Consider the following 27,278-nt stretch of genomic DNA (forward strand, 5'->3'; position numbering starts at 1 on the left):
CGTCTCATAGGGCGCCAGAACTCAAACTTAACATAACGCATAAAAGTAGCGTGGAGTTTCAAATGTAAATTAAAATAATTTGCCGCCGCGGTTTCGCTTCGCAGACGACGCAAATTTTGGTGATTTCCCGTTGTTGTTTTGCAAAGAACGGCTAAGAAATGTACAAAGTTTTAATACCCACGTGCTGGGCTATTGTTCTGCCAAGTAGATCTATTGTTTTTCCATGTTCTCGTTGCCGTAGCCGTCGGGGTTTGCTTAAAGTCCCTACTAGTATTGTAACAGCACGCACTCTCGGCTCGTAGTCTAATGTAAACAGGATTCTTCGAATGCACTAGTATCGTAGTGCCCGATTTCAGAGTGCGACGTTTAAAAAACTTTAATACAATACCCAGTAATCTAAAACAATCAGTGGAGGTAGAGTACGGTTTTATTGGGCGAATCACCTTTGAGAAAGTTCGACATTTGATGAAAGTACAAAAACAGAAAATAGCTCTTTACTTTTATCCATCTTTCCTAAAGAATCAACGTATGCTGATATACCAAACTTTTTCCACCTGGAAGTAACAAGTAAATCTTCTTTTAATGCTTAATGCCGTTTCTCCGTAATGGTTAATCCAGATTTTCTTATAAACAACTGATTATCAAATTTGTAAAAATGTCTCCATCAATAGAAGATGATATAATTTTCAATCAATGAAAATATGCATGCATATTCAAGGCTAATCTTTATATGAAAGCGTGATTTTGACTTCATTAAATATTTCATAGCTTTTTGCAGTCATTCAGTTAGTTAAACGAAGCGTGATGGTCAACGACGCGATATTGCAGCGAAGGAGTGAAAAAACGACGGAGGTCTGGGTCAGGTCGCGAATCGACCCAGGCCTCCCTTTCGCTCGTCCGTTACTATTGCGCCGCTTACAATTTCGCTCCGTTGTACTAATTTAACGCCCGGAACAGGCTAAATACTTCACAGTGGAGGATTATCATTGCGACTTTAGAAAAGTGTAATCTATTTACAAACTACAAATAATGGTCTCAAATATATTCCTTCATGTCAAGAACACAGTTTCTGAGTCATTGCTTTCTGCAAACAAAAAAAATACAAACAAAAAAATAAAGACCACTGAACGCCATGTGAGAGTCAAACATCTCAGTCGTGAAACGCTGTTGCACATTCGCAGACCTCTCCCCTGAGGTGCTCATTGAGAGTCATTCCACTCCCCTAAGGTGCCATTTGAGAGTCATCCTACTCCCCCAGGTGCTAGTTGAGAGCAATCCCACTCTCCCTAGGTGCTAGTTGAGAGTCATCCCACTCCCCCGAGGTGCTTGTTGAATGTCATCCCACTCCCCCTAGGACAAGTTGAGAGTCATCCCACTCCCCCAAGGTGCTAGTTGAGAGTCATCCCACTCCCTTGAGGTGCTAGTTGAGAGTCATCCCCACTGCCCTTAGGTGCTAGTTGAGAGTCATCCCCACTGCCCTTAGGTGCTAGTTGAGAGTCATCCCCACTGCCCTTAGGTGCTAGTTGAGAGTCATCCCCACTGCCCTTAGGTGCTAGTTGAGAGTCATCCCCACTGCCCTTAGGTGCTAGTTGAGAGTCATCCCCACTGCCCTTAGGTGCTAGTTGAGAGTCATCCCCACTGCCCTTAGGTGCTAGTTGAGAGTCATCCCCACTGCCCTTAGGTGCTAGTTGAGAGTCATCCCCACTGCCCTTAGGTGCTAGTTGAGAGTCATCCCCACTGCCCTTAGGTGCTAGTTGAGAGTCATCCCCACTGCCCTTAGGTGCTAGTTGAGAGTCATCCCAATCCCCTAGAGTGCTAGTTGGGAGTCATTCCCACTACCCTAAGGTGCCAATTGGAAGCTACAAATCACCATCAATCAGAGTGCACTCACCAAAGGCTCCAACTCTTTTCTGTCCACTAGGTTAAGCTCGGTGACAAAATAATAAAAATGTTTGTAGCACTGGTTTACATGAGCCTCCTGAAAGAAGACATTGATAACCAAGCCCACTTAGCATCCTGGTGAACATAGTAAAGTAGGCAACTAGGGTACTGGACATGTCATCTGGAGGTTCTTGGTTCCAGTACTCTGCCTTTCTACATGTACTTGGCAGATTTTTTTCACAGTCACTACCTTCAGTTTAACTCCTGGGTGGTGCTTTGTAAAACTGGCAACTGGTAAACCCCCATTCCAACTGGTAAACCCCCATTCCATTTGAATTTTAACTACTAATGCTCAATTGGAGAATTTGGTTCGTTGATTAATTACACTTGACGATGTGGCTGATATCATCACCATTACTAAATTATTACTTGCTTAGAAATGAGTGCAGGATGACCATGAAATACACTCACATGCTCATATAAAGTTAAGAAAGGAGAATCAGATAGAGGATGGAAATGAAATACAAGATATGAACAAAGAAAGAGCAAAGGAAGGAGGAAAAATGGATGGGGTTATGAAACAGAAAAAAGAAAAACAGAAAACAAGAAAGGAGAAGATAGAGACAGAAAGAAAGACTGGGGAACTAACAGCTATAGCTGGGGGATTAAGGACAAACCCACATATTTGGGTTTCATGTCTCATGGAATGTACTATATACCTTCAATGCAGTTTTCTTGTATTTGTTGTGCAATGAGATTACTTATTGTACTTACAGCTCCTAAGGATTGTACTTTGTCAAAGTGATGGATGTAAACATGAACAAACACCCTGAAGAGTCTTGTAAGGATCTTCTTGGCAGTTGGAAGAAATGATTTTGGAAATGGAACATCTGAAATTATCACAACATTGGAAATAAGATGCAGTTTTGTCTATCTTATGCAAATCATATTTTTCACTCCCATGTGCCACAAATCGAATAAATTTTCTAAAGCTCATAAATTTTTTATAATCAAAAGTTGTTTTTGATTCAGGTGTAAGAAATATTAAAAAAAAAAAAAATTAACTTTGGTAGCTAACACAATTACTGGTAACCCAGTAGTTTACATTTCATTCGTGGGCTGTAAACAAATAATTCAAATTAAACATAACATTGTTAAGAATCCCAACTGGCCAGAGGCAAACCAGTTGGCTATATGACAAGCATGGCCGAGGATTTGAACTCGGAGCTACCGTGAAACAAATCCAAGTAGTGATCAGGGCAGGACTCAGACTCAGGAACGACGGATTGCGAGTCCGACATGCTGACCACTCGGCCATGCTACCTCCATAAATATCTCATATTAGTATATTTCACACAAGCATAATGCTTTTGGCACATGCTAATTAGCTAGTTCAGAAGTGAATAGCAACTACTATTTACCTCTGAGAAGCCAAAGAGACAAAATTGCATATCAAGAGTTTAATTCCTAACTATCAATTTTTTTTTGTCTTATTGTACTTCTCAGTCAAGAGCAGGAGGGGTAGATTGTAAGATCACACATGCTTTCCAGTGCCAAGCAAGAAGAACAAAACTAAACACAAACACACCACAATCGAATGATGATGAAAAGCTTATTTTTTTATGCAGTGGCCTAGGTACTACTTCTAATTTATGATGACCCCTGGCTGGAAACAGTGCCTTCTGTGTAGGCAATATCATGACAGGTATAATAAAATGTATACATTTATTTTTTGGCATCTGTGTGGTATATACCAAAACAATAATTCATCTCAGTGTTGGAGAAAGTGGTAGATATTTGGTAAATATCCACCACTATTCACCTCCACTTCAGTGGATAATTGTTACTACTTTACACTGTTCTTGTGCTATTACTTTTCCTGATTAAACTTGGCATCAGAAATCACAACATACATTAACTGTACCTTTATCGATTGGGAATATATCCTCATTGTTAATTTGGCTCTCCACCCAGTCCATTAGCAAGGAGATATACTGAACAAAAACACCAAAAAAAAAGAAATTTACAACACAGTCAACCACATGTGAACATGTATAGAAACTTCTCATCAATGTTAGACTTGAAAATTAAAGTTTTTATAGGGCATAGGATTTCATACAGCAATAAACCTGTACAACCTTACATAAGTGTGCAAGCTCTCTACATATTATTTTAGGATGCTAAAGGGCTAAACCTGATACTTCGCCAACACAACACCTAAATTTCAATTGATGGCGCATTTTTACTATTGGAACCTATTGTTTTCAATTGGCTCTTCCTCCTGGTTGTTGGTCAGCCTTCTGCTCAAATTTCAGTAAATACAATGTAATGGGGGTCATATACCTCCTGTGCTGGAACTGAAGTTGGTTTTTTATATTTGTCTCCATCACACCAATGATACTCATACCTGGAAGAAAACAAGATTTTGTTAATCCTTCAACTTCCAGATGATATTGACATGTAACTTCTCCCATAACATCCGTGCAGTGTCCAGTAAACAGGTGATAAGAATATTTACATTTATCAGGTTGAAGTTGTTATTTTGATCTAACACTAAATCCTTGTGACTAATTTTATTTATGAGAAAATGTGAAGCTGCTAGAGGGAAGAATTAACAATCAGATCTTGAACTAAATAATAATTCCATTAAATTTTAAAGAAGACCTTAGCACACCAGGGTTTTTTTATATATTATATACAGTACACATAGTCACAAAGCAAACTGCACTTTGAGCCTGACCTTTTACCACCAGACATGGTTGGACAGCTCTCATCAGTGCAGACTTCGGCAATTGCTCCATAAATCAAGTTGATTCGATTAAAGAAATCCACAACTGTAAGAAAAGAAAAGAACATTATGCCATAATCAAATGGTAATCAGTGATCATAATTGATGATAGTTTGTCATTCCAAATTATAATTCACCAAATGAATATTCTATAATCATGTAGAAAGATGTTTTATTTGTCTAGTTACGAACATAGGACATAGAAAAAATTCTGAGTCCCCATGAGGAATCGAGCCTCAGACCTTCAGATTCCATGCCTTGATGCTCATACCACTGAGTCTCCATGAGAAATCAAGCCTCAGACCTTCGGATTCCATGCCTCGATGCTCATACCACACTGAGTCCTCATGACGAGTCGAGCCTCAGACCTTCGGATTCCATGCCTTGATGTTCATACCACACTGAGACCCCATGAGGAATCGAGCCTCAGACCTTCAGATTCCATGCCTTGATGCTCAAACCACTGAGGAGGGATCGATCCTCAGACTTTTGGATTCCATGCCTCGATGCTCCAACCACTGAGTCCCCATGAGGAATCGAGCCTCAAACCTTCGGATTCCATGCCTCGCTGCTCAAACCACTGAGTCCCCATGAAGAATCGAGCCTCAGACTTTCGGATTCCATGCCTCGATGCTCAAACCACTGAGTCCCCATAAGAAATTGAGTCTCAGACTTTTGGATTCCATGCCTCAATGCTCATACCACTGAGCTACAGAGAATATGGTGAGCAAGGCCCATTACAAAGTTCATAGATGAAACTCTTATTGCATACTGCTAAGATTGGCAATGTTGAATCAGAGCACAGATTCCAAAGCTCTGAGGTTTGATTCCTCATGGGGACTCAGAATTTGTTCTTTGTCCCATACTTGTGACTAGAGGAAAAACATCTTTCTACGTTTCTTTACTAAGCTCAAAACTTACCTTCATTCTTATTCTTTACATTCTATTATCATGTTCTGCATCAAACGTTCTACAGTCACAGTAGATTATGACAGTCATAACAGTTGGCTGAAATCATGCAATATGCTAATATACAGCTAAACAGCAATTTGTCTCTTCTCTTCTTTTTGCAGCTTGCAATTTAGATGTTTTTCTTCTCTTTTTCCTAACTGGACTATCACCTCTCAGTGTAAACAATTGGTCTTCTTGAATTAAACACTTGGATGCCATCTCTCAGTGCTTTCAATAAAACCTGGCACCCGTTGGAGCTCCGGCGGGTATTCTGTTGTGAGTCGCCGGGTAAATTTCACCATGCTCATTAGTCGCAGTCACCACGCTCAAGTCATACTCAAGTCACTCTCTGGCGGGTGCTGTATTGAGGTAGCCACCTATTTCAAATCTTACTGAAAGCACTTTCTCTTACAGTAACCATAATTTCAGTGCTTTCTCTCGGACTACATGTATATATCTTTCTTCCTTTGTTTTTGTTTCATTGTCATCCAAATAATATCTAAATTTTGGCTCTCTTCTTTTTTTTATGATAGTTGCTGACAAAGGAAGCTACACTGCACTATCCGAACCAGGATCAAAAATGAAAAACAATCACCAACAAGCCCAATTTGAGCACACTGACATTGCATGATAATTAACAATTATTCCACGAGCGCGCGTTGGATATGAGATGATAGATAGCCAACGAGGCGCGTAGCGCCGAGTTGGCTATAATCATCTCATATCCAACAAGCGCTCGTGGAATAATTGTTTTATTAAAAACGTTGAATTAAATTATTAAATTTTATTAAATTTTTAGCTCCCTTTTAATTTTAAGCTGACACGTACGCTTACCATATTTGTAGATTATGGTATATTGGCTGATATACCATAATGGCTAAGCCAATAAAAAGTCTTGAATTGCATTATCCAATGATCTAGTTTTTAATAATGTGTGTTATTTGTGGTAATCCCCAACATAAGTGTTCAAACATGCCTATAACTATGACCCGCAATAATCAACCATCATTATACTTGATCCTGCCTCTTGTTACAGTTTTTAATTGTGCAGCTATGTCCAGTAAAAGCATTGAAAGAAAAAACCAATTACATGTACCTACCATGTTACATTCTACACGAAGAACAATGATCAAAGAAGAAATAAATTAAGTTTAGTGAAGAAGAAGAAGAGATTTTGTTCAAAAGTGAAAAGAAAATTGCTGTATCCAAATGTGCTAATTTAAAAGTCGAGTAAGTTTCACTGAGTTAACATCAACCTCAACTGTACATGTACATCCGCATTCAGATTAAGTTTGATATCCTAAGATAAAGTTAACATGTAAAAGAATTATCTTTAATGAACTGCATTATCTTAGGAGGATTGTTTAAACAAGATGTGAAGGTTTGATAAAGCCCGTAACTCGATAATTATAAACTTACTGTGAACAGCAACCCAGTCGTTCGAATCTTCATCATCTGGGAGTTTCACGCATTCTTTCAAGTTGATTCCGGAGTGCAATGAAGCCTTTCAAATGCAAAGATGATTCATTAGCCAGAATGCCACAGCTTCAGCATTTTCGAAGGTCCAAAATAGACATGACGGCCGAGTAAACTAGATAGTATATCTTGTGCTAGTTTCAATATCAACGAACCTTGGATTGTTTATGAAGTTCATACCGTAATGTTCCCTCTTCAATCTTTCTTTTAGGACGGAAGGTCTAAGAGATAAAACGAAATTGATAAAACTGTTGTATGAGCCCGAAAAGAGTCCGATTCACAAAAATTACTGTAAAATCGTCACAAAGAAGCAAAATAAACACTTGTAATATCAAGGAGGCGGAAACCAACACAATTTGACGAACTTTCGACTCAGCTGAAATGACAGAAGATATTGTAAACATCAAAAGTACCTTATCCTTCTGAAAAAAGTGAGAAAGACCCTTGGCCGCCATGGAGGGGGGATGAAATCCTTTTACTTTTCTCATCCAGCGGAAGTCCCTTCACTATATAATATTTTACTTTTTACCATATAAAGGCAAACTCGAATCAGTTATCGATCGAATTTCATAACTCGTCATCTAAATAAAATAAAAATATGAGCCAGCGTTCTAGAACGTGACAGTCATGCGCGTTTGTTCAAAACTCTGCATTAAGTAATAAGCAAGGAGAATCGCTTTCTAAGATACGTTTATGCTTGATTTTCTTGCGTAGATTTGGACAAGATTAGTTTATATAATGGCAGAGTATTGGTTGATTTCTGCTCCGGGTGATAAAACCCCGCAACAGACTTACACAAATCTCAAAAGCAAAATGACTGGACTCACGGCAGTGTTCTCTCTTCAGCTTCCAGAGCTCAAGGTATGATGAACTGATTTCACTTGTTTGCCTTAGTAATTTGTTGAGAAGTCGCCACGATTGCAGTGATTATGCCTATGTATTGCAAATTGGAAGTTTTTCTGACTGTCAATAAAGGCTTTCTGGTGTTTTCTCGCACATTTATCAAGGATTCCTTTTTTTTACGATCGTAGAGTTGATTTAGTTTTTTTCGACATGTAAAGTTTCACTATGCATCCGTGTCCCTTCCTTGTCCAATGATAATGTCAGTTATATAATCTACCCGGTTTTATTTAATCATGTGTTCATCTTAAACCTCGATAACGCCTGTTTTTGCTTTCTGCTCCTGGATGATAACTTACTGAGCTGTGGAATTTATCCTCTAAGCAACTGCTGTCGCAAACTTTATAATGGGTGCCAGAATCCCATGCATAAAGTGATTTAGGTGTGAAACAGAAATCTTGCTTTAATTGTCTCAGTGGTTTAATTTCCCTCCCCCCCCCCCAAAAAAAAAAAATAAGATTTTCATCATTTACATTACGCTTGGATTCATAGACTAGTGTATATGTTGAATACGGGAACTCCTATGGTATTGACACAAACAACCGCTATCAAATTGGATCGTTTTTCGACAGTTTAGAATTCAACTTGGTAAGATTATTTTACTCTATAACTGTAAAACAAAGAAGTAGTCCTAAGGCAATCTATTGTTTTGGCCAATGTTTTCTTTACCCCAAGAACTTTATACATAATGATCAAGCTTACATGTAGCATGTTTTTTCTGGAGGGCACCCTATTTTGCTGACAGTAACCTTGAGACAACGATTTATGATCTGTTCACAGGGCTCAACACTAATGGTAGCCAACTAGCCACAGACTGGTAGAAATTCAGTTTTGGCTAGTGGTTTTTTATTTCCACCAGTCAGTTTGACTGGTAAACAAACTGAAATTGTTGTAACATCTAAGTTGTCACTAGCCATTTTGCTAGTAAGTTGAAAAGTTGGTGTCAACCCCTGGTTTATACACTGCTTATTCTTGTCCTAATTTTATAACAACTGTATTCATAAGCAAAATGTGCTCGGTACATCAACCAGAGCTGTCACTGAAAGCTGTGAGTTGGCCAGAAGGGCTAACGCTCGAAACGTCAGCTTTTGTAATCGTTACCATTTCAACTTTGTTGATATATCCAAATTATTTGGCCAGAATCACAGGCTAGTCGGCCATTCTTTAGCTGGCAATGTTATAGTGTACAACAACTGAAATACACATACCATCAAGGCAATTTCTTCAACAGCCATTTCCTAGTTTAAGTAGAATTGGATCCATAACATACTAGACTGACTATAGTTCCCAGCATCAACACATTGTCAAAGTTAATACTGACTCTTATTGTTGTTATGGTGAATGTCTATGTTTTGGGAGGGCCATCAATTTATTTCCCTCTTTTGCTAGGTTGGAACTTTGGATACACTTGTGGGATTATCAGATGATTTAGGAAAACTGGATGGTTTTGTTGAAAGGTAAGATTTTGATCTTATGATTACTATATTACTGGAACAGCAGATGTTGTGTGTGTGAAATGTTTTCAGGGACCTAGTAATTGTTCTGCAAAATTGTATGTTTATATCTTGTCTGTAAAAGTTATTTGTACATGTAGGTATTTAATTGTTTTGTATCATTTTTTGTGGACATAAATCCCACAGTAAAGAAGATACAAATTTATCTATTCAGTTAATGTACTCTACGGTGAGGTTTGTTTTCAGGCTGTCTGGGGTGTACTGTTACCAACTGAAGGTGGTTTTTTTTATTTGCAGTGTGACACGCAAGTTAGCTCACTATATGGGTGATGTACTTGAAGAACATCAGGTATGATATTTGCTATAACCTCTTTCCTTGCCAGTTTTCCAAACAGCAAGCTATATTATTTTATAGTAACAAGTAGTTTTCACACTTTATGACTTCTGAAAGCTTGGTAATTGTCTTTTTCCAAACAAATTGGGAAGCCTGTGAAATTATCCAGAATTTCCTTCTTTTTTCCCTTCTAATTATATAGGAAGTCGAACCCCCTGAAATTTTAGGTAATATTTTTTTGTTTTTTTTGAAAAATTATTTTAATGTTTAACTAGCTGCTGTTAAGAAAATTAGGCAGTGCTAGTCAGGTGATGCCATTTTTCTGAAAAAGTCCAGAGTCTTTAAGACTAAAATTGTATGGCAACAACAGGACACAAGTTCTAAATTAATATTGACAAAGTTTCAGATCAATTTATTTGAGTGAACTCGACAACACTATTGAATGATATCTTGCCATCTATTGACTCCTTTGTACCTACCATTAACATTAAAAAATATTTAAAATTGAACAAAAATGATTTGACCTTCTCTAAAGAATGATCTCTTTTCTCTCAGGACAGAGTAAGAGAAAATCTGCTTGCCAATGGGCGTAAGTATATAAGTTATATAAGTTATGCACGTGTAGATAATTGCCACTGTCTTTTATTTGGTTTTGTGTCTAAACGCCTGTTTGTTGTTGACTTAATTAGATGTTGATTTAAATTATTCCCTTGGCATTTAACTGTGTTACATCATCAAAAAGTCAGAGTAGCAGTTGATCCTCTTTGAAAAAGTGTTGATTAAGAGGTAACGAAAAAAAATCTTGTCTTCTGTCAATTACTACCTGCCTGTTGCCGATCACATGTTAGACTTGAGTTTTACCTCCATCAAAAACTGTTTGCAAGGTATTCATGCATATTATTTTATGTGTTAAACATTAAATAAATGGGGTATATTTACAATCTCAGATACCCAAGATTATCTGGTTTAGACTTATTTTTCTGTTTTCCTTCTTTATCATTAACATGTTAATTTTCAATTTTAGGTAAACCGTATTTTACTTGTTCGTAATCTTGTGTGAAAGTACCCTAACAATGAAATCAAGCCTGTTGACTATTATTAAATTTTAGCCACTGCTAGATGTCATCAGTTATGTCTGCACTGTCATATTTTAGACTCAGTAATTGTTTTCATTTTGGCAGAGGACCTGTCTAACTTTGTAACCAAGTTTCAGTGGGATACTGCAAAATACCCAACCAAACAATCACTGAGGAACCTAACAGAGATTATTAGTAAGGTTCGTTAAGAAAGTTTAAGGTTTAATATCAATAATTAAAAGTAATCAGTAAAGTAGAAAAACAGGGTTGCCAATGGTAAGACACTTAAAAGAAAGACCTTTTTACATGAGTTAAAACTGTAGTTTCTCCTGCAGGCCAATATTGAAATGTTGGTTACACAATGTATGGTTATAAGACACAGTGCTGTTACAGTAGATTAAAAAGAAGACGACTCAACTAGTAGAGTAGATGTTCCACCACTTAATGAAGGTCTTACTGAAATTTTGGGTTGTTGGTTTTTATGAAGGGAGAAAAACCTGCCAACTCAAGAAAATATTCTGTCAGACTAGAATAAAAATCAGCAAAACAATCCATCCTCAAGTGACTTTGTGTTGGGAAATCAAACCTCGGCTTAAAAGGTGGGATGGGAGTCACCTCTCCACTTCACCAGCTTCTCTTCCTCCTAAATGAAACAAAGACACTCGGCATCTTTGTCAGTTCATTCTTGATTCTGCTGACAAATAACTAATAGTCTATTCACCTTTTGAATTATTTTTTTTTCTATGTTATTATTTAACAAAATGCAGCAAATAACACAGATTGAACATGACCTAAAGAGCAAAGCATCTGCTTACAATGCCATCCGTGGAACTTTGGCTTCTCTGGATAGAAAGGCCAAGTAAGTGCTCTAAGGATAAAGATTGGTTAGTCTCCCATCACAATGTGTATTACATGTTTTGTTTATCAGGACACTCAGGTACAGTTTGAATTTGAACTTTTCCTGGAAGGTGGGGGAATTTGAACCAGAACTGTCAAATCTTTATAGTGGAATAAAAATGTTTTAATATCGTTTGGTATGGAGGTGTGTTTTAAGGTAAAAAGTGCACCTTTGTGAGCAGATGACTCAGAAGAAATGGTCTACAGGAAAGTTGTGGTGGCTAATCTTGCTTTTTGCAAAAAAAAAAAAAACTTGCTGATCAAATCGGTCACTTAGGTGGGGCAATTTTGGCCCTGAAGGCAGGAAAGGGGGAGTTGAAGCTTCTAATTAATTGAAAGTAACATAACTGATAGTTTTCTTCATGACATGATCTTTGAGACTTTTGCTGGAAATGGGACAACATGGAGAGATAAAGATCTCAAGCATGGCATGCTTACAAAGTGAATTTGCTCTTCCTTTAAACTTCTAACTTCTATGCGCACTTGTGTATGCACACACACACACACACACACACACACACACACACACACACACGATAATTATGATGGTGAATAATATAATTGAAAGGAATTTAAATCCCCTGATTAGTATACTGAAAACTTAGTAAAAATCTTTATCCTTGGGGGTAAAATAATCATAATTATATGTTTTCATTAAATTAATTTTAAATTAAGAAAATTTAATCTTTCCATAGGGGAAGCTTGTTAACAAGAAATTTGGGTGATTTGGTGAAGAAGGAAGATTTTGTTTTGGACTCAGAATATCTTACCACACAGTTAGTGGTTGTTCCCAAGTATGTTATATTATCTTGGTGTTAAAAAATGATTTTTGTACACTGGATGTTGAAGGAAGTACCTGCTCATCACATAAGTTTACAATCACAATCTTGAGTTAGTGCTGGTAGAATAATTATGATGGTTTGATTTTTATCCTAGAGCCCTTACCTCTGAATGGGAGAGAGTTTATTGGAAACTAACTGATATGGTTGTTCCAGAATCTTCAAAGTGAGTCAGATAACTAACTAATTATAGAGTGTGGTGTTTGGATCATCCATTGTCTGTTCCTGAAAAGATGTATGATATCAAATTCTTGCATTTTCTCATAAACTTCAGAAACTGAACAAGTATAAAATAAATGTTAAAGTTCATTTTTTGTGTTGAGAATCTCAAATTCAGCTTTGACTAAAAATGTCTTGATTCAAGAAGATTTACTCCTAGCGACTAAATGCTGAGAAATCCGGGTTATGTTCAGTAATAATAACCAATTAATTAATAATCTGGGTTATGTTCAGTAATAATAACCAATTAATTAATAATCCGGGTTATGTTCAGTAATAATAACCAATTAATTAATAATCCGGGTTATGTTCAGTAATAATAACCAATTAATTAATAATCCGGGTATGTTCAGTAATAATAACCAATTAATTAATAATCTGGGCTATGTTCAGTAATAATAACCAATTAATTAATAATCCGGGCTATGTTCATTAATAATAACCAATTATTAGAGGATGTTCACCAACATGATGTGATTAAAACTGAGGTCTGAGTTATCTGCTAAAGCCAAAGGCTAATGCAGATAACACAGACAGGGGGTTTGATAATTTATGATATCATATGAAAACAAAATTTACTAACTGTTTTATGGTACACAAGCATCAGCCATTTTGAGTTTCTCTCTGAGTTTGTAAAAGTTTGAGAATGCCACACAGGGAAAGTGCTTGGACAACTAGGCATGGAGATGGGGCTTGGAAACTAGGTACAAAGAAGGGGTTTGGAAACTGGGCAGACTTTCAACTCTTCAACTCTTGTTATAGTACCAAAACCACTCAGGCTTTTCCAACTGATCATCCTTTGATTTTTTTAATTCATATGTTTTTAGGCTGGTTTACGAAGACAACGAACATGGGCTGTACACCGTTACTCTGTTCAAGAAAGTTGTTGATGAGTTTAAACTACATGCAAGAGACAAAAAGTACAACACACTGATTGATAGTTAAATTATTCTATTTTAAAATTATAATACCAATTATTCAGTGGAAGTAACAGCTTGTGTAGGAGGCTCTGCTGGAAATTCCAGTCAAAGTGACTGGCATTTTATTTCCTTCGGTAGTATCACTGCAGAATTAAATATGTAGGGCTTGAGAATAAATGAAATGATCTCCAACCAAAGGAGGTCTTGATTTTTAAACGAATTCTTATCGTAAGTACCATAGCAAATGTATAAAGAGCAGTATAAGGAATGTTTTTATTGATGTTAAGGGTGACTTGTTAAGGCCTTAATGAAGACAATGGATTCAGTAACCGTTAGAAGGATGTCTATTTTACTGACTGAAACGTTCGGTAATGAAAATAACTTTCATGATAATGAGGAAGATTACAAGTTTTCAGTCAGTGCATAAGACAAGAGGCAATTTGCTTTCATCAATGAATAAGTGATTAAAATATATAAATTAAGGGGATCATATTGTGGTCACCAGTGAGGGTAAATTCATTTTTCTTTGACCTAAGAAGGCCTAAAACTCGGCATTCAAATCACCTTTGACTTCTTTATTTGTTTGATTGTTCATATTCTTCATCTTGACACATATATTTGTTCCCTTAGATTTTTAGTTCGAGAATTTGTGTATGATGAACAAGCCCTTGAAGCAGGAAAAAACGAGATCACAAAACTGGAATCAGACAAGAAAAAGCAGTTTGTAAGTTATTTAGCGCGAAGACCGCTCTTGATACTTATTCATAACCAGTCAGAATCCGAAAAAGAAGACTTACACTAATTTCGGGAAAATAAGCGCAGGTCAAATGATTAGGTCTTTCCTCACACGCGATGAGTTTAAAGTGTTCTTACTTTACTCTTATCGGTTAGGGAGATTGTGGATGATTCAGCCGACCAACGATTGTTCTAGAACAAACAGTCTTTTATGCGTAGTTGTGATTGTATCATTTATGAAGATTATTTTACAAGGTGTTTACTCAATATGTTATGCACATTCCTAGGGTCCGCTTGTGAGGTGGCTCAGAGTCAACTTCAGTGACTCTTTCATTGCATGGATACACGTCAAGGTACAAGTTTGCTACGAATTTTTTCTTACGGTGAAGTAGCTCGTTAAGTTAGCAGCATTGGTTAGAGCCCAGTTCAATTGAGTGTCTTAAAACCAAAACTAATTTCACCAAAGCAGCCAATTAGAACAAAGAAAAATGACAGGGAGCCAGTCAAAACTCAAAGTGAGAACAGGCAAACCGCCCAAACCGCGGAAAACCGCGAGTGACCAAATCGCAATCGGTTGAGGAGATGACGTTAGATTTCCTGACCACTCATAGAGTGTCGTCATGTAAAACCAATCTGATGCCGGATTACTCTCGATACTCAATTGAAGATTGCTCCAACACGTACTGAAAGATTTTCTTGATTAAAGGAGGTAAGTTTCTAAAGAAACTGTGGTGCTGCGACAGTGAGAGTAACAAGGTAGTTTGGTTTTATCTATTGATGATGTAGATTGACCACCGTAAAGAATTTCAAAGCTGACGTTTCGAGCGTTAGCCCTTCGTTAGAGGGAATGTTGACAGAGGGCTTACGCTCGAAACGTCAGCTGTGAAACTCTTTACGGTGGTCAATCTACATTATCAACTCAGTTGATAGAACCAAAATTGTCTTGAAGGATTTTCATGTTTTTCGCGTTCTGTGGGTCTTAGTAAAGTTTTTCTGTCGGAAACCGTCTTTAGTGTTCCCTTTTCTCCTACCTCAGTCATTCTTTTCCCGTCTTGTTGTGTCATTGCCTTTTCTGATCATTTCCTTTCTTGTCGAAATTCTATTTGTCAGTGTCCTCTAGGTTGAAATTAGTTTTTGCACTACGCAAAAGTGACTAAAAAACACCATGGCGGAGTTCGCTAAACCTCCAAGTATTCCTTAAATATCTGGTGTTACACTATTTGCGAGGCGTTTAATTTCAGCATACACAATACATGTCTGTGGTATTTCCATATGATCAAACATGATTGTCTTAATTGCAGGCCCTTCGTGTGTTTGTGGAGTCAGTTTTAAGGTAAGCTCAAAATGAATTATTGTTAAGTCAGCCCCGCAGTTGGTTTCTATCGCCATGAAATCGTCCATTGTCACTAAGGCCCAGCTGAGATTTAGAACTAATCAAGAGCCGAACCAAATTCCTCGAATTTAGCAAATGGAAAGTTTGGCTTTTGAATCACTTGACAAGTTAAAACTTCTTGGCTGATTTTTAAGCCTAGCTTGGCCGGGAATGCCGTCACTTTCAATATTTAAGTAAGAATTCTCCACTTCTTGCCATAAATTTCTGACAATATTGGTTCTGAGAGTCTGGTGTTTTGATATTCTCTTGTTTTAGTTTCATTCAATACCTATAATCGCGCGTCTGAATGACAAACCTTAATCGTTGTGAGGAAAAATTACTCATTGGTCACTTCAGGTGTCTGTCGTGGGAGTTCTCTAGAGACCCCTGTAACACAAGTTAGAGAACCGATGTTTTTAAATTGTCAAATGCACTTTGAACAGTAACCCTTATTTAATCCATTTTCTTCTACTGGTTTACAGATATGGTTTGCCAGTGAACTTCCAGGCCATGTTACTACAGGTAAAGTTTGTTTAAACACCCACAATTTCGTGTATTATTTTGAAATGCGCAAGCTTTTTGTAAACGAAAAAGGGATCTTCCACGGCGAATTGCAATGTTAGTTTAGACATTTTCTTTAGTGCCTATCATGGTCCGAAACACTTTCAATACTGACCTATTCACCAAGGTTTAACAAGACTTGGTTACCACCTACAGTCAGACTCAGATTTGTATTTTCTTTGAGCCTGCTCTTGAAACTTTTCCCTTAATTCAGTTAGTCCTGATTTCAGTTTGACTTTTCTTTCTTTTTTTTCCTAACAGCCATCAAAGAAGACCTACAAGAAGATAAAGGACATGTTAGACAATTGTTATCAGCATCTTGATAACCAAGGATTCAGTTCCAGCATGTATGACGCCAATGTATGTACGATCACGTGTTTGTCTCATCGTACCTTATCGTTGCTCTCTCAATTGGGCCCAATCTTAACCACACCCAGATTTTGGCAGTTTGGAGTATTGCCTCTTCTCTTCTCTCCATTGCTGGTTATCCCATATTAGTATAATTATTCCGGTGATTAGAGAGACGCGCGCAATGTGATAGGTCAAGGATTACGTCATATCTCGCTAAAATCACCTCGCGTGAGGTAATTATAGCAGGAGCGCTAAATTTCAAAATGGCTGCCTCGCGTGCTGACCGAGGAAGTGATAAACACGATAGAAGAAAACTCAATCATTGCGAAGTGCACAAAGGACGCTACGAGTATGGCGTTGCAAGAAAAGAAATGTATGAATTTTTTGCTGAGTGAATTTAAATAACCTTTTAAAACTGCTTGATTATTGATACGAGTAGTTAGCACAATTGCAACAAAAAATGCGCAATGCTTTCTTCATTTATGGAGCTTACAACATACTTCGAGAACTCGACTTCATCTCGAGGATTACTCAACAACTTTTTCTTCGCCTTCGGCGAATAATTGTTAAGTATTCGGTTATGTTTTCTTGAGAGTTCGCTGATACCATTTGCACTCCTGGGTAGAGAGGCACGAAAAGAGTAGTGTCCTGCCCAAGAATACAGCAACCTCTTCAGGGCTCCCACCCGAACCTTGTGCTTCGTAGTTCAGCGCGGTAGCACTTAAACACCGTGTTTTCCACTCACTCATAGCTTTCGAACAGCCCGAGAGAAAGTCTTTAGTCCTTAAGTAAAGCACTGAAGCCAGCGAAAGTCTGTAAGAGGTTTACTTGGTACCAGACCCCCGACAAACATCTCACCAACTCGTCTAAAATCGTTCTGAGGCGCTAATATTAATGAGAGCCAGCTCGCAGGCTTACCTACTCAAAAAAATTTTTTTTCTTGTTTTCAGAGTCTTGAGATCCCAGGACTCAGCCTTGCTCACCAGGAATATTATCCCTACGTGTTTTATCAGATTAAATTAGATCTTATTGAACGTTAAAGATCGCCAGTCAGAATTGTTTACAAATGATCAACCTTAAAAAATATTCTAATTTTTAACCGAATGAAAGAGAGATGAAATTTGAATGTTTTGGCAAAGGGTCATCAGGGAAGAATCTCTCGATAATTGCTTTCCAATTTGCCTTTAAATATTATGAAAAAAATTGAGATGTAAATACAAGATAAGTGTGAGTAGGATGGTCGCCCTCTCCCATCGGGATTATCTACTACATGTACTAAAATGATTTCCAATATGTACAGTTTTTAGTGGGCTATATACCTCAAAATTCTGTTAAACATGCAAATTATGAGCTTTGTTTCTTTGTTTTCCTTGGAAAATGGGTAAAGAGAAATGAGAAGAAAAAGGAAATCAAAGGGCGCTTTTCGTTTAAGAGACGCTAAACCGAAATCCAGCCAAATCACCGCAGCCAATCGAAACAAAAGAAAATATCGCAGGAAGCTGATAATAAAAGGTCTTTAAAAGGGAACAAGGGAGACTGGACCACTGACGAGTCGACAACTTTAGAAGTTTACGGAAACGACCGTATATCGGATAATCAACGGTTTATTGATATAACTATTCGATCTGAAATCAATAAATTTCACAACAGTTATTTGTGGTATTCACCTACGTTGAGATCCCTAACAAATAAATAAAGAATTACCGTAGAAAACTCAAACCAAACCTACTTCTGTGGCGGGTTTCCATAAACTATGAACTACTGAACTGAAACTGCGGCTTGAATTACCGAACTCGGTGAACTTAAACTCCTGTATCTGGTAAGCGGCTGATTCACATTTTTCCTAAACGTGCTATGACTAGACAGGAAACTAAAACCATTCAAAGTGCAGATTGTTCCTAAGTGTCAATCAAAGTTTCCCTATTGTCCGTTAATAATTAATTCTGTTGAGGGAAGAGAGACCAAGTGGCGAGTCGTTTAGTTTTGTAGTTGAGTAGCTATGATGGCGTCGCTATATTTTTAGACCTTTCACGGAGCGTTAGCAACGAAAATCAACTCGAAGCTCATCTCGTTGTCAGTTGTTTCCAACACAGCGGTCAAACGTTTGTGCACGTGCAAACGCCCTTTTGATTGGGTGGCGTCAAAACCAAGTTGACTCATAAGAGTTACAAACAACCACACAAGGAAGGACATTTTTGGTAAAGCTCAAAGCAGGATAAATCAACAGTACCTGAATAAGCTTTCAGTTCGTTAAGTCTCGAGTTTTCGTTTCCCTACTTTTGTATTTCATTTGAAAGATTTCTGTAAACGTTTTCATTTTTCTTTCGCTCACTTTGCGAGACATCTATTGTTTCTTATGTTCTTTTGAAATTTTGCGCGGTAAAATTGGCGTGCAGGCGGCCGAAATTGATCACCTGGCGCATGCTCTACGTTGCCCTACGTTCGACCGCTGTGTTGTTTCCAAATTCCTCTATAATTCTAACACTCTTTGCTATTTTCTCTAAGATTATACCCAGACGTTTGTCAAAGACTGAAACTTGGCGTTAGTTCATCATAAAGAAAAGCTCGAGTCCTCCTAACACGAGACTTCTTTAATTTTTTTGGTCGTTTTTAAACTCAAACCAATTTTAGTTGATTTGATTCTTTCACCACATGAGCAATACAGTCCGCGAAAACAAACTTAAATCCTCTAATTTATTAATACTGAAATCAATCGCCGTGGAAGGTCGCGTATGTTCAGTTAAGTGACGTGAAAAGCAATTAAAGGAAATCAATGACTGATTTAGTTGCTTGTTTATTCAGTGGCACATCAGTGAATATAAGTTATTTATTGACGCAGTTTTTATTTTTCCTCGTCAGAAATGTTCTGGGCGTAGTTTTTCAAAGGGCAGATAACACTATCAATCGGATAAATCGTTATCCAGCGGATGTATGCTTTTGTTATATGGCTGTGTCTCACAAGGACTGGGAACTACCGAATTCACGAATTTGATTGGCTGAAATCAATATTGATAGCGGTCCAGATTTTCCCATCTCGACCGGCATCCAGACCGGTCTAGAAAAAAAAAGGTACAAAGAATATAAAATATTGGCATATAAGAGACAGCCATATAATGAACATCTTATTAACCGAGCTAGGTCGGTCTGTATGGGAGAATCTTGACCTCGGTCACTGGTACAGACCTCACTGCGTTCGGTCTGTACTGTTTTCTCGTCTGCCGCTAGCAGCTAAGCGTCAACGTGCTTTGTTGCACCCGAGACCCCACGAAACGACTTTAGCAATGCCTAGTCTTAAAAGCTCGCACTGATAGCAGGGTTGAAATACAGTAAACGAAAAACACGGGTAATTAAACCGCTGATGAATCCTAGTTGTCTGAGATCTGGCTGTAAACTAAGTTCCATAGCTTTGTTACTTGCGCAACACGTTTTATTTTTATTTGTTCAATTATTACCAGTTATCAGCTCGTTACGTTTAAGTTTTATTATTCACGCCGTGATTGCTAGGAATCAACTTTTGTTATATAACCTTTAAAAATCGTTATAATCTGCCACTACTACATTTTTTATTTGTAAAGCTACGTTATCCGTCAAGCCACGCCATCTTAAGTTCTGAAAGCTATTTCAAAACGTTCCTATTAATTGCTACCCGCAGGAGGATTAAAGTAAGTCTGATCACATGTCTCCAGTTGCAATCGTTTTGTTTTATTTATAAGGTCGTGTTCCTTGTCAGTATTCTTGAGTTATGTCTTAGCGTTAGCTTTACATAAGCCTTTCCTTTTCTTTTCTATCGTTTTACTTTAGTTCGAACCACGCTTGCATCTACAACTTCAATTTTGTCATCCGTTCCCAATAGTTTTGATTCGCCGCCTTTTCTCATAAATACTCTGATTATTCAACCCTTCAACGAGTGTTCAATTGCTCGAGCTCCTGAGGTCAAATTCTCTCATCGCTGTCTAAACGTGACTTTGCCCTGAAAGGTCACAAGCTTGACTCCTAACAACCTGATATCAGTTTGCATATTCTCCACACAGTTTCTTATACATTTGCTAAGGTGCTGACAAGGAGAATTTGTTTAAAAATCAAGAGCTTCTTTGGTGGGTGATCATTTCCTTTATTTTCGTGACCTTAATGAGTGATTCAGGGGTGATATTTGTAAGGAGAAATTAGATGCTGGTCACTCTTATATTTAGGAGTCAAAAAGTTAAAGAACACTGTGACGGTAGTCTTGCAAATTTGCACTCGAGACAATGGAAAACCGAAACTCAACGAGCTTGGAAATTAAAACTCTGTAGACCAACACTCAGTGAATCTTAAGCGCAATATCTGACCCCGTACATAACTGTTGGACAATTAAAAGCCAATAGTGACCTATTTAACTAAATAAGTCATATAAGTTGACAAGCACTCATCAAATTAAAAGGCAACTTTGAAAACGCTTTGCCAAAGCAAAAAAACAATCAGATCTTCACTCTTGTTTTTCGCATACATCATACACAATCTGTAATTAAAATCAAAATCTAATTTTTTTTCCTTTCAAGTTAGGCAAATTGTTAAAAAAAAGAGCACACACACACACACCCGCATGGATGCATAGAAACCAAAAGTCTGATAACTATAGAGCGTCACCTCAACTAGTTTGGAAAAGTTCGCTCTAGAATTAACTAACAGACTGTTCCATTCCGGCATTATTTACCATTCAAGGTTAATAAATCAAGATAGAGAAACTCGTCTTTTACTGATTCGTAAGTAGAAGAAGTCATGGAAATATTTTTTTGAAACGCAAAGACCACTGCTTGAGTTAATTCTGATTGATTTCATTTGCAAAGATCTGACTAATTTTCTGCCTGGAGTTATTAAATCCACTCAGGGGAAATACGATCTTCGCGTCTTTCTTCGGTAGCTTTAGGAGAAGAATCACCTCAAAGCCAGAGATGTTGAGGTTCATCGTTGATTTTCCAGGTTTCAAGGGTCGGGTCCCATCCTTATCAGTTATCATCACTGTATACTTGGTGTCGTTTTCGAAGGTGCACCATTCCTCTACTTTTGCGACTGCGTAATTCTCACGTGCTTCTATTTCGTAACAACATTGCTAGAGCACAAAATAAACTGTTAATATCTCTACATGGACCAAAAGAACCGGTTTGCCACCGGAATGGTACATAGTACACCAGTAATATGTTCAGCCTGTTCCAGGCCAAAAGTCAGCGGACATGAGCTACAAGCAAATGACTCCTATTAGCACTAATATGGCAGCGGAATCCGACCCACGCGCCATTCAGTTGTCAGTTCGCTCTTTCCAGTTTTAAGAATGAAAAGGTATCTCCCCCACCCCCGTCCCCCTCTCGCCGCCTCACTAACCTCCAGCGGTATGAGATCCTCAGGCATAATTTCCTCTTCAACGTACATAGTCTATAAAAAAAGAAGGAAACCGTTGAGATCTTCAATACCCCCTTCCCTTCACCAACATTTTTCGTATACTTCCTAGACATCATCTAATCTTTCGTCCATATTCTAAATTAAAATAAAAAAAGAAAAATGAACTGTTGAGATCTTTACTTACACTACGTTAGCCGGTCATGGTGCTAGAGTGGGTCAGCTCTTAAGGTTGAAATACACCTATGCGGAGTCTTTTCTACTCTATGTTCCTTAAACGTTATATTAGTTTTAACTTTATCATGGATTTCGCTGATTTCTTAATCCTCACGAATTTCTTTCAAAAAGTCTGCCAAACCACAAAATAAACTATTAATTAACATCTCTATGTGGACCAAAAGAGCCAATTTTCTACCGGAATGGTACGTCCCGTATACAACCACAAGCCCTTTACACCAGTAACATGTTCAGCCTGTTCCAGGCAAAAAATCAGCGGACAAAAGCTACCAAATTCAAGCAAATGATTACTATAAGCACTTGTCAAGAAATATGGCAGCAGAATTAGACCCACGTGCCATTCCTTGTCAGCTCGCTCTTTCCAATTTTAAGAATAAAACTGGTAATCCTCTTTCTACCTCCATCCTCCTATCGTTATACCTCCATATCATCAGGGTCGAACTCGACTTCTTTGTCAGATGTATCATCCATAATCTATAAAAAAAAAAAGGCAAAATGAACTGTTGAGTTCTTCACCTAGACTTCAATAGCCGGTCTTGGTGCTGGAGTGGTTAGCTCTTCAGGCAGCTACAAGTCCTTGCTCGTTAGCATATTGGCCTTTCCAAGGCTCCCGTTCACAAGGGATGAGCCTCAGAGCGAAGGATCAACACTTGGAATTTTGCACAGACTTCACGACTACGTGATTTCGAGTGCAATTTTAGAATAAAAAAGCGCGTGCAGTTTTGTTTTTCAAAGACAAACGTAATTGCACGGGGCCTTAAGGGGCTGAAAATTGCATTCCGCTATAAAAATATGAAAGTAGCTTTTCATATCATACAGACTCAAAGCAAGCGAATCACGAGCTGAACTAACTTTTCTGCACCGAATGAACTCTTTTCTGCGTTGTGTTCCCGTAAAACTTTAGATGCGCTTTCCTGTTTATTGAAAAGAACAACCAATGTTGGGGCTGAGGTAGAAATGCACGTATGCCGAGTCTTTTCTATTCTATGTTCCTTAAACGTTGTATTAGTTTTCTCCACGAATTCACATCCGATTTCGCTGATTTCCTAACCCTCGCGAACTTCTCTATTGAAAACGTCTGCACAAACACAAAATATACCATTAACATCTCTACTCGGACCAAAAGGGGCGATTTGCTATCGGAATGGTAATTACGTAGACAGCCATAATGGCACAAGCCCTTTCAATCAGTGATATGTCCAACCTGTTCCAGGCTCTAAATTAGCGGACAAGAGCTACTACCTACGAGGAAATGACTCCTGTAAGCACTTGTCAAAAAATAAAGCAGCGGAATCTGACTCACGTGACATTTTTTGCCAGCTCACTTTTTCCAAATCTTATGAATTAAATGGTACCTCCCCCCACCACTGACTTTTTGGTTTTTCACAGGCACATTTTCAGCTTGCACAGATTCAGTCAATGTTTTGTCCATAATCTTAAAAAAAAAAAAAAAAAAAAACAGCAAAATAAACCGTTGGAATCTTTACTTAGACAACAATAAGCGGTCTTGGTGCTGGAGTGGTCAGCTCTTTAGGCAGCTACAAGCCCTAACTCATTAGAATGTTAGCCTTTCCCAAGCTCTCCTCAGGAGAGATGAGTCACAGAGCAGTACAACAACAACACTTGGAATTTTGTACACATTTCATGATCACGTGATTTCGAGTGCAATTTGGAATAAAAAAGCGCGTGCAGTTTGTTTTTTCAAAGACCAACATAATTGCACGAGGCGTTAGGGCGTGAAAATTGTATTCCGCGAAAAAATATTTAAGCAGCTTTTCATATCGTGCAGAAGCGAAACACGCGGATCACGTGCTATACTAATGTTCTGCACCAAATGAACTCTCTTCTGCATAGTATTGCGGTAAAACTTAAGATGCTCTTTCTTGCTAGTCTGGCCGTAAAGGGCAAAAATTTTAAACTCGGTTTGGTTTTTCCTGAGCAGGAAAATGCACAATAGGCGCTACGTTGCAGCTTTTAATTGCCGCAAAACAATGTGGCGGACATGTGCCGAGAACGATGTTAAGTTTTGGCATCGCGTGTATTTAGGCTTGAAGAGCAGGGAAGTGCAACGCTGTACAAGGGTCAAGTTGAGAGTAGTAGATCGATTTTGTCCAACTGAGGTGCTCAAAATGCTCACAGATACACACGCTGTTCGCGTAAGACACACACTAAAAGATGTTGAGCACCGTTTTCGGAATAGGCCGTTTAGCGAACTCAATATGCCAAGATACATGCCAAGAATGCAAAGAGAACTTGAATGAAGCTCAGGTGAACTCGGTTGAATTTGCTATTCAAATGAACTACCAAGTACTAATCATTGTACAAGCAGGTGCCATGTTTTGAAAGAAACTTTGTGAAGTTAAAAATATTTACTTAGAGCACGACCTTAACACTGTTAGTCGTTCCAATCTTGTTATCTTACTGATAAAAAACAACAACCGTGGCAACTCTTCAAGCTTATTGGCTGATCGTTCCGAGGTAGAAAACTTCAGAGATTTGTTACCAGACGTAAGCGGGAGAAAACTTTGGAAGCAAAGATCATCACGTTCAAATAAAAACATTTACTGAGCAACTCTAGGGCGCAACTTGATATAGGAATAGAAAATAGAGAAATTTGGATCGTGCAGCCAGAGAAGGATTTGAATCGCTGCGTCAAAATTTGATGAATTTTGCAACCCGCGGAAATTTGATAAACGCAGGATTTTATTTTGTACTGCTTTTTGTAGGACGCTTGAGGTTTGCGTTATTATTCTGATCATCGTTCTGAATTTCTTCGTGACTCGAGCAAAGTCACAAAGTGAGACCGAAGAAACCTCGAGACCGTTTTAGAGTTCTTTCAGTTACTTTAATCTTTACAACGCAAGTTTTGATCAAAATTGTTGGTCTTCCCTTATTAAATAACACATCTTCAGAAAGAGCTCGAGTCTTCAGGAACATAAAGACCCAAATTTTTATTTTCCGTTTTATAGCCATTTGAAAAGACTTATTATGGTCGAAAAGTGAGCTAAAGATTCCATGCTACTAATGTAACCTTGCATGCTACAGGACCACTACTAGCAAGTTGACAAACATTTCGTTATTCACTTATTTCTTTCTGTTTACTTTGCCGCTGTACTTAAGTCAGTCCCCGCATTTCATCTATAGCGATTTTAGAATTTCCAATTTGTCATGGCATCAACTTGTTCCAAAATCTTAATCTCCTAACTCTCTATGTTAAAAGCAAAGAAAAGCACTCAACAGCGATTTTGCGGAAAACCGCACTTCATAAAGAAAAGAACAACAAATGTTACGGCTGAGGTTGAAATGTACGTATGCCGAGTCTTTCCTATTTCATGTTCCTCAAACGTTGTATTAGTTTTCCCCATGAATTCAACTTGCTCCTTTTGCAAATTTGAGACCGACGAAAATATAATTTCCAAAGCGGTAGCTGAGGCCAAAATTAACATGCTGTATGTGTGTGTCTTTACTGCGGTGTTATGTCCCTCAGTCGTTATAAATTAGTCTGAATTTCAGACGTCCCTTCCCTTGGGGTAAAGGGAAGAGACGGCTGAAATTCAGACTAGTTGTAAATAAGCTTTCGCAACGAATTTACCCTGACAACTGACGGATAATCGCCTGACCTCTTCACTTCGTTTAAATTTGCAGTATTTCGACAAACAGCTCGAGGTCAACTCAATGTAAGATCATAATGTTACTTACTTCTCCATGTTTTAGCTCGAGAAAAAATGATTGATTTCTTAATCTCGGTCTCAGTAGGTTCTCAGCATGTTCTTTGCTTCGCGGTCAATTTTAGCGTGGACCTTCATGAAACATGTCCTCGTAACAAAAGAGTGAGGGTGGTGTGAAGTTAAGAAAATAAACAGGCAATAAAAGTTTTCAAATACCTTACCAGTCCTTGGTCTCCTCAGTGTATCTCTAGGCTGACAACAAATCTGCTGATCTCTCGGCTGATTGTGGAACAAATGCAGGTCTCTCTTTTAAGGCAAACCGATAACATCCCATAAAAACTTTTATAAATATAAAACGTTGCGCAACACGCTAAGAGTCACGTCCGCTTTTCTAGTAGTGAGCTTGGGCTAGCTGTGCACAAAAGCGCGGTTTTATTACACTCGAGCTATCGGTCAACCGTTGAGTTATTGTCAGTTTGTGATTCGTTCTCATTGAAATTAAAGTCTTGAAAGGCGGAAGCAGTGATATTCAAATATTTACAGTGCATCGCGTGATCTCAAACATTTTGAAGCAACTATAATTAGGAATTGAAGATAAAGAAAGAGTAAGTAGACGGGTATGAGAGGGCTATCGCGTGATATTCCATGATACTTTCCTGTGCATTTACCGGAAATGCGTCAAAAAATAATTGCCTACCCCTCTCTTGCTTTAGTTTTATTTGTTCATTCATGATTCATTTGTTCAAATATTTATTCTGAAGGGGTGCTGGTTTGCATCCTTTTTAACTCCTACGCTTTAGTTCCGAGACTGTTTCAAAGATAATTTTGCAGCAATACACAGTATCTACGTGCGTGAAATATCGTTTTGAGCAGATCTTTTTTCACGTTTGATTGCTTTTAAAAGTCTGAGTTCCGCACTCGAGAAAGGAGGACTACACATGACATGTGATAGGACATAGAATCTTTACTTTCTGCGAACGAGTCACACGCACACAAACGAAACTACACCAAGTACAAAGACAAAGGTGAACTTGGTAAAACGGCCTCAAATTTCCATCTGCTTTTATTAGTTAAAAGGCAAATTTGGAAACACATTGCTAAAGCAAGATACGATCACTTAAAAGAAAACTTGGGTCGAAAAATCGTCACTCTTGTTCTTGTTAACTCATTCGCATACATCATACTCAATCTCAATCTTTGAAATTAAAATCTAATTTTTAATCAGTTTTTTTTTATTTCAAGTTAG

At 38.0% G+C, this 27,278-nt stretch overlaps 3 protein-coding genes across 6 annotated transcripts; 1 reads left to right on the forward strand and 2 right to left on the reverse strand.

Annotated features, from left to right (window-relative positions):
- Positions 1 to 409: 409 nt before the first annotated feature.
- Positions 410 to 7,682, reverse strand: LOC111345438 (MOB kinase activator 3B). The gene is made up of 9 exons (XM_022952716.2): positions 7,510 to 7,682; positions 7,252 to 7,317; positions 7,040 to 7,124; positions 4,622 to 4,715; positions 4,225 to 4,288; positions 3,806 to 3,875; positions 2,656 to 2,771; positions 1,892 to 1,978; positions 410 to 1,084 (listed from the first exon to the last, which is right to left on the reverse strand). The coding sequence occupies exons 1-9, from the start codon at positions 7,582 to 7,584 to the stop codon at positions 1,055 to 1,057; spliced, it is 687 nt and encodes a 228-aa protein (XP_022808451.1). The 5' UTR covers positions 7,585 to 7,682; the 3' UTR covers positions 410 to 1,054.
- A 35-nt stretch (positions 7,683 to 7,717) lies between these two features.
- Positions 7,718 to 19,539, forward strand: LOC111345439 (V-type proton ATPase subunit C). Its single transcript, XM_088754065.1, has 15 exons — positions 7,718 to 7,957; positions 9,386 to 9,453; positions 9,748 to 9,799; positions 10,340 to 10,373; positions 10,966 to 11,060; positions 11,628 to 11,719; positions 12,453 to 12,551; positions 12,694 to 12,762; positions 13,643 to 13,735; positions 14,366 to 14,459; positions 14,758 to 14,823; positions 15,772 to 15,803; positions 16,325 to 16,364; positions 16,665 to 16,763; positions 17,705 to 19,539. The coding sequence occupies exons 1-15, from the start codon at positions 7,835 to 7,837 to the stop codon at positions 17,792 to 17,794; spliced, it is 1,146 nt and encodes a 381-aa protein (XP_088610191.1). The 5' UTR covers positions 7,718 to 7,834; the 3' UTR covers positions 17,795 to 19,539.
- Positions 19,540 to 20,435: 896 nt separating this feature from the next.
- On the reverse strand, positions 20,436 to 26,423 carry LOC148736505 (uncharacterized). Of its 4 annotated transcripts, none has more exons than XM_088754069.1 (4): positions 26,254 to 26,423; positions 22,785 to 22,838; positions 22,113 to 22,163; positions 20,436 to 21,843 (listed from the first exon to the last, which is right to left on the reverse strand). In XM_088754069.1, the coding sequence occupies exons 2-4, from the start codon at positions 22,833 to 22,835 to the stop codon at positions 21,553 to 21,555; spliced, it is 393 nt and encodes a 130-aa protein (XP_088610195.1). In that variant the 5' UTR covers positions 22,836 to 22,838; positions 26,254 to 26,423; the 3' UTR covers positions 20,436 to 21,552. The 4 variants fall into 4 exon arrangements, with proteins under 4 accessions (XP_088610195.1, XP_088610193.1, XP_088610194.1 ...); XM_088754067.1 differs by having other exon boundaries at positions 22,763 to 22,838; positions 26,254 to 26,422; XM_088754068.1 differs by having other exon boundaries at positions 26,249 to 26,422.
- Positions 26,424 to 27,278: the final 855 nt, after the last annotated feature.

The sequence above is a fragment of the Stylophora pistillata genome, chromosome 3 (assembly GCF_964205215.1).
Source record: "Stylophora pistillata chromosome 3, jaStyPist1.2, whole genome shotgun sequence".
Classification (NCBI taxonomy): Eukaryota; Metazoa; Cnidaria; class Anthozoa; order Scleractinia; family Pocilloporidae; genus Stylophora; species Stylophora pistillata.

Coding starts and splice junctions, on each gene's coding strand:
- LOC111345438 (XM_022952716.2), bottom strand. CDS start 7,584: ATGAGAAAAGTAAAAGGATTTCATCCCCCCTCCATGGCGGCCAAGGGT. Junction 7,318..7,509: donor ACTTTTTTCAGAAGGATAAG/GTACTTTTGATG, acceptor TTTATCTCTTAG/ACCTTCCGTCCTAAAAGAAA. Junction 7,125..7,251: donor AACTTCATAAACAATCCAAG/GTTCGTTGATAT, acceptor TGCATTTGAAAG/GCTTCATTGCACTCCGGAAT.
- LOC111345439 (XM_088754065.1), top strand. CDS start 7,835: ATGGCAGAGTATTGGTTGATTTCTGCTCCGGGTGATAAAACCCCGCAA. Junction 14,460..14,757: donor CAGACAAGAAAAAGCAGTTT/GTAAGTTATTTA, acceptor GCACATTCCTAG/GGTCCGCTTGTGAGGTGGCT. Junction 14,824..15,771: donor TTGCATGGATACACGTCAAG/GTACAAGTTTGC, acceptor TCTTAATTGCAG/GCCCTTCGTGTGTTTGTGGA.
- LOC148736505 (XM_088754067.1), bottom strand. CDS start 22,831: ATGATACATCTGACAAAGAAGTCGAGTTCGACCCTGATGATATGGAGG. Junction 22,164..22,762: donor ATAACGATAGGAGGATGGAG/GTAGAAAGAGGA, acceptor CTTTTTTTATAG/ACTATGTACGTTGAAGAGGA. Junction 21,844..22,112: donor AGGATCTCATACCGCTGGAG/GTTAGTGAGGCG, acceptor TTTGTGCTCTAG/CAATGTTGTTACGAAATAGA.